The sequence below is a fragment of the Notothenia coriiceps genome, unplaced genomic scaffold (assembly GCF_000735185.1).
Source record: "Notothenia coriiceps isolate Sejong01 unplaced genomic scaffold, NC01 NC01_scaffold00017792, whole genome shotgun sequence".
Lineage (NCBI taxonomy): Eukaryota > Metazoa > Chordata > Actinopteri > Perciformes > Nototheniidae > Notothenia > Notothenia coriiceps.
In genome coordinates, this window is record NW_011350493.1 from 1 (window position 1) to 5137 (window position 5137).

A 5137-nucleotide genomic window follows, 5' to 3' on the forward strand; every position below is an offset into this window, starting at 1 on the left:
CCTTTTTTGACATGGAGGGCTCAGGATTCCCAGACTCGGACAGAATCAGGGTGAGTTGATGATCATCCAAGTTTTTCAAAAGTTACATTTTCCACCACAAAAATACTCTGACATTTGTTATCCAGGGGGCCTCGCGGTCCCTTGGGAATTTCTGATCTTGTTCACATTTCATATTTGCATGGATCTGACTTGGTTTTCATTCAAATTGTTCAAATTATAATGAACATAATTCCAAAATCGGTAATTAAAGTTGAGTTTTTCCATGACATAATGCGTTTATGATTTGTTATCCAGGGTGGACGTGGCCTTCCAGGTCTGCCAGGGCCCCCCGGCCCCCCTGGGACTTCAGTGGCAATGGGACCCAACGGCCCGGTAGCTTTCGGACCTCCAGGATCGCCGGGACAGGACGGAGTTCCCGGAATACCGGTGAGGAGCAGGAGGCTCTTTCTTCTCTAAAGAGATTCATATTTCATTCATGAGATGGTTGTCAGAAAATAATTGTGTGTTAATAATTGCTCTGACAACTAATTGTTTCTGGAGGTTTAAAAATCCTTCATAATATCAATTAGATGATAAACAATCCATTATCATACATTTAAAGTAAAAACACCTTTGAGGTACCGTACATACCTTTTTGTAGAAATTCCTATCTGAAAAATATATTTTTACTTCATTAAAGATATGAGGCACTTTATATTGAAAAACAGGGGTCTTTTATTGTTTGTTTTTTAATTTATGTTCTTTTATTTGAATGTATGGAAGAGCCCATTAGTAAAATTGTCCAAAGCTTTTGTTTGTGAGTTCATATAAATATGATTTATTGTGGTGAATGCCTGGTCATATGATATCATTTCATAGTCCTTGAAATTACTTGAATCAAAATAGTATCCAGGCAGACTTGGTGCTTGTGTATCATTCTCTGAATTATTAATATGATATCACTTGATGACACTTTCCTGAACCAATAGAAACCTATTTTCACTATTTCTTATAATAATTAATTATGTATATAATAAATACATTTTTAACCCTGACTGTTTATTGTGCTATTCAGGGACCGCCTGGCCAGCCAGGAAGACCGGGTCTACCGAGTCCCGGAGGAGAGAGGGTGAGAGTGTAAACGTGTCAGCTACTGAATCCAAGAGGAGAAAAACATTGGAACATTTTTATTTATCACAATCCATTTTATACTTTTCTCCTAAATCAATTTCCTCTCCAGGGTGAAGGTGGGGATCTTGGTCTTCCAGGAGTAGCTGGAGAAAAGGTGGGTTACATCTGAATTGTATCATCTAATGAAGTTTTGCATTTGAACTTAAATGAAAACGGTGTGGTGGGGGACTCCAGATATATCCTGTCTTCATATGTGTTGCCTTCCTCCAGCAAAACTCCCAAGACTCAGGCTTTTTCACGGGCCTGTATTCTTACTTTGCTCCATCCTCTACGGTAATAGGGTCTTTGGTGCTTTCATTTCTTCTTTACAAACTTTCATCTGATTCCATTTCACCAACTAACATATTCAACCAAATGTCACCTTGTATTCCACTTTCTGAAACCTCATCCCTCCTGCTTTTTGTCTTTCCCTTACATCAGTACTTTTGAAACGCCATATATTTCTTTGTTTGTTGTTGATTTAGCTTTGAGTTTCGAATGTAATCACATTTTTTGGGTAGTTTTCAGTGTGTTCTATTGTTAAGCAACATTTGTTCAGATTTTTTATTAAATATATTTTGTAGTTGTTTAATTTTGTCCGGTATAACGTCTAAGATGTTAAAATATCCTTTTTCTACGTACACAAAATCATGTCTGGACAGCTGTGCAATGTATACGATTACGGTAAATGTTTAATCTTTGCACTACTTCAGTGTCCGTACTTCTTCATATTAAATCTGCACACAGCTCTTGCATGTCCCCTTTTCCCTTTTTCTTCACTTCTGTTGCATTAAATGTCATTTTATAGCGAGATAATAATAGGAGTCTCCATGTCCTCAGGGGTCTCAGGGTGACCTGGGTCTGCCGGGTACTTCTGGGCAATCGGGGCTGGCGGGGCTTCCAGGTCCCATGGGGCCCGTCGGACCATCCGGACCTCCAGGGCCACCGGGGCCTGGGTACCGAGGAAGTAATGTGAGTAGAGCTTAAAATATTGAGCTACGATAAAAGGTTCAAACCAAACCTAAGTGGTTGAAATTTTAAAAACTGGGAAAAAAGGGATCACAGCGGTGTGTGCAGTAACAAAGAATGGAAATATTATGAGTTTTGAGGATTTGAAAGAGAAATATGGGTTGGAAAATGAAGACTTTTTTAGATATATACAGTTGAGGGACTATTTTTTATAAAGGAAATACAAACCCAATCCTGAAACGGAGTGATTGATATATTCATACGGACATACAATCGGACCAGACTCAATGCTTATTCAGCGCTATATCAAACTATAAGAGAATGTAGAGATACTTCTACCCATTACATCAAGAGAAAATGGGAGAAGGAACTAAACATTGAAATGGAGGAACACAACACACCACCACAAACTAAAGGACATGGAAGGAGTTTGGATGGAAACACCTCAAAAGATACTCCCAAAATAAAGAGTAAACAAACCTGTTAACAACAAACATGTCGGCCGGTATGTGGGAACCCCTGCTTCTGGGCACGAGAGACAAAGCAGAATTGCTAACATGCATAATGACAATGGGAAAGGAGTCTATCCAGTGTATAGGATATACATATATATCATGTATTTATATATCAACCACTGGCATGTGAAAAGGATTTATTCCTCTAATGTTAAAGAGCATTGTGGGACAGTTGTAATGTGTGCATATGGTAGTAGTATTATTGTTCCTTATTTTAGAATGAAATGAAAAATGTTAACCTGCTAATAATCCCCATTTTCAACTAAATATATCAGTATTTGGTTGTCATTTTTTCCAACACTTTTTGTTGTATTCTAACTACCGTACTTGTTCCATGTTTACCTTTACTCCTGAAGCTTGTGTACTGATGTATCAAAAAGGATTTAGTTATTGAGAGAAAGCGTCATGTTCTCTCCCCACAGAGTAACCAGGATCAGTACGATGTGAACAACGGCTATGCTGGTCTCCCCGGCCCACCTGGACCTCAGGTACACACACACACACACACACACACACACACACACACACACACACACACACACACACACACACACACACACACACACACACACACACACAGCATTTACAGACAATGCCCTGCCTCACGTTCCCATGTTTTCTGTTCTAGGGTCCATATGGTATTGCAGGACTTCCTGTGAGTAGATGACATTTTCAAAGACAGTAGAATAAATACTGTTATAATAATTAAATATGTGGAAAACATTAGATGTACAGAAGAGCTGTGTATTTCAAACATAATCTGCATATCTAACTATCCTATGGGATAAAGTACAGAGTCTTGGGTGTTTTTATATTTTTACATTACAGCAATAAGTAGCTTTTTATGAAATGTCAACACTAAATATAGCTTTGTATTAATGGAACGTTATCCCTGTGTGAATCAATGCAAGTTGTATCTAAAAATATTAAATTTTCTGAAGGTTAAATATCAGTTTAACACCCCGGTCCTGACCTATGAGTATCAGTGATGTTTATTATGATTCTCAGGGTAAATCCGGTTTGCCCGGTAACCATGGAGACAAAGGAACCGAGGGGTCACGAGGACCTTCAGGGATGCCAGGAATGGACGGGTTCCCTGGACAGTCGGTATGAGACCACGAATTCTGGGATTTGTAGTTTTTGAAACCACTGGACTCTGAGAAAGATATTCCAGTTTTCCATTTGCCTGTTTCAATGATTGTGTTCTTTTCTTTAGGGCGATAAGGGAGACCGAGGACAGAGAGGAGAGCAGGTCAGTTGAATGACAGTTACATTTTTATAAGACAAGAAATAAGAGAATTCCGTTCCAATGCCCCCAAGTTTTTTAACCGTTCAAATCTGCTCTAACCAAGGTGTGCTGAAAAATAAATCCCACTTCATCATACATTCAGTTTTAATTAGTTATTAGCATAGTTAAACCCCCCTAAAAACGTAATGGTTCCCTATTCTACTATTTTTTAACAGTATATTATAGGTCTCAGATGTATACAGAACATGACTCTGAACTGCTGAAACTCCAAACAGATCATTGAAGCATCCCATAAACCCCTCTGTTTCAGCCCTGTTTCAAAAGTGCTGATTCTGTGTCTGTAGCTTTAAATGCTAATGAGCAGCTGCTGGCCACGCCCCTCTGAGGTCATTTATGTAAGCCATTCAGAAGGTAACGCACAATTATCATCCAGCAAAGTCATAATAGTCTGAAGTGGGATCTACAAGTGTTTCTAAAGCAAAGAAAGGTTATAATGCAATCCTTATAATTAATCTAAGACAATATCTAATTATATTCATGTGTTATTCTATTTACTCAAGTTCCTTACGTTGGACAAACAATATGGGGATTGTAAAATCAAGATGTTTTTTTCTTCCTCTTCACCTTAATGATTCCTGATTATATAAGCAGGAATCATTTGTATACATTTAGCAACATGTGCTTATTCAGAATCTGTTTTATTACACATACAAGGAATTTGCTTGGGTATACTGTATGGTGCATTCAAAGACTCAGAAAAAAGCAAAACAACCATAAAGAATAATACTAATATAAAAACGATTTTATGATTATTACTACCGGTACATACAAAAATAAAGACAAAATTGACACACAATGTTATTATGTGAGAAACTGAGTACAGTAAAATATGACAACTATATTGAAAGTGGAGCATCATACACAATGTAAATATGAATCATAAACATATTTCATTTTCTCGACATATGCATGCGTGTTTTGCTCTTCTTATCAATGTTTTATGTCCTTTTGTGTGGCAGGGTCTTCCAGGGCGTGACGGGGGGGGAGCGGGGCCTCCAGGGCCCCCTGGACCACCAGGAGAAATCACCTACCAGAGAAGTGACGTGAGTCAGTTAAAACAAAGACATTTGAAATGATTGTAACCCTCACATAACTGCCTGCACTTTAATCATGTGGACTAACGTCACTGCCTGCTGCTGTTTGTTCACCCCCCCCCCCACTAACGGACCTCCCTCTGTAGTCTAATGAAGTGATT

At 38.5% G+C, this 5137-nt stretch overlaps 1 protein-coding gene across 1 annotated transcript; it reads left to right on the plus strand.

The window, feature by feature from the left end:
• Positions 1–6: 6 nt before the first annotated feature.
• LOC104950564 (collagen alpha-1(XVIII) chain-like) lies at positions 7–5131 on the plus strand (the record flags this gene model as incomplete). The annotated part of the gene is made up of 12 exons (XM_010777103.1): positions 7–50; positions 295–426; positions 1055–1108; positions 1220–1264; positions 1381–1443; positions 1990–2121; positions 3056–3121; positions 3262–3288; positions 3642–3740; positions 3850–3885; positions 4902–4985; positions 5123–5131. Coding segments are annotated over exons 1-12 (786 nt in total), but the record flags the coding sequence as incomplete, so codon positions are not given.
• Positions 5132–5137: the final 6 nt, after the last annotated feature.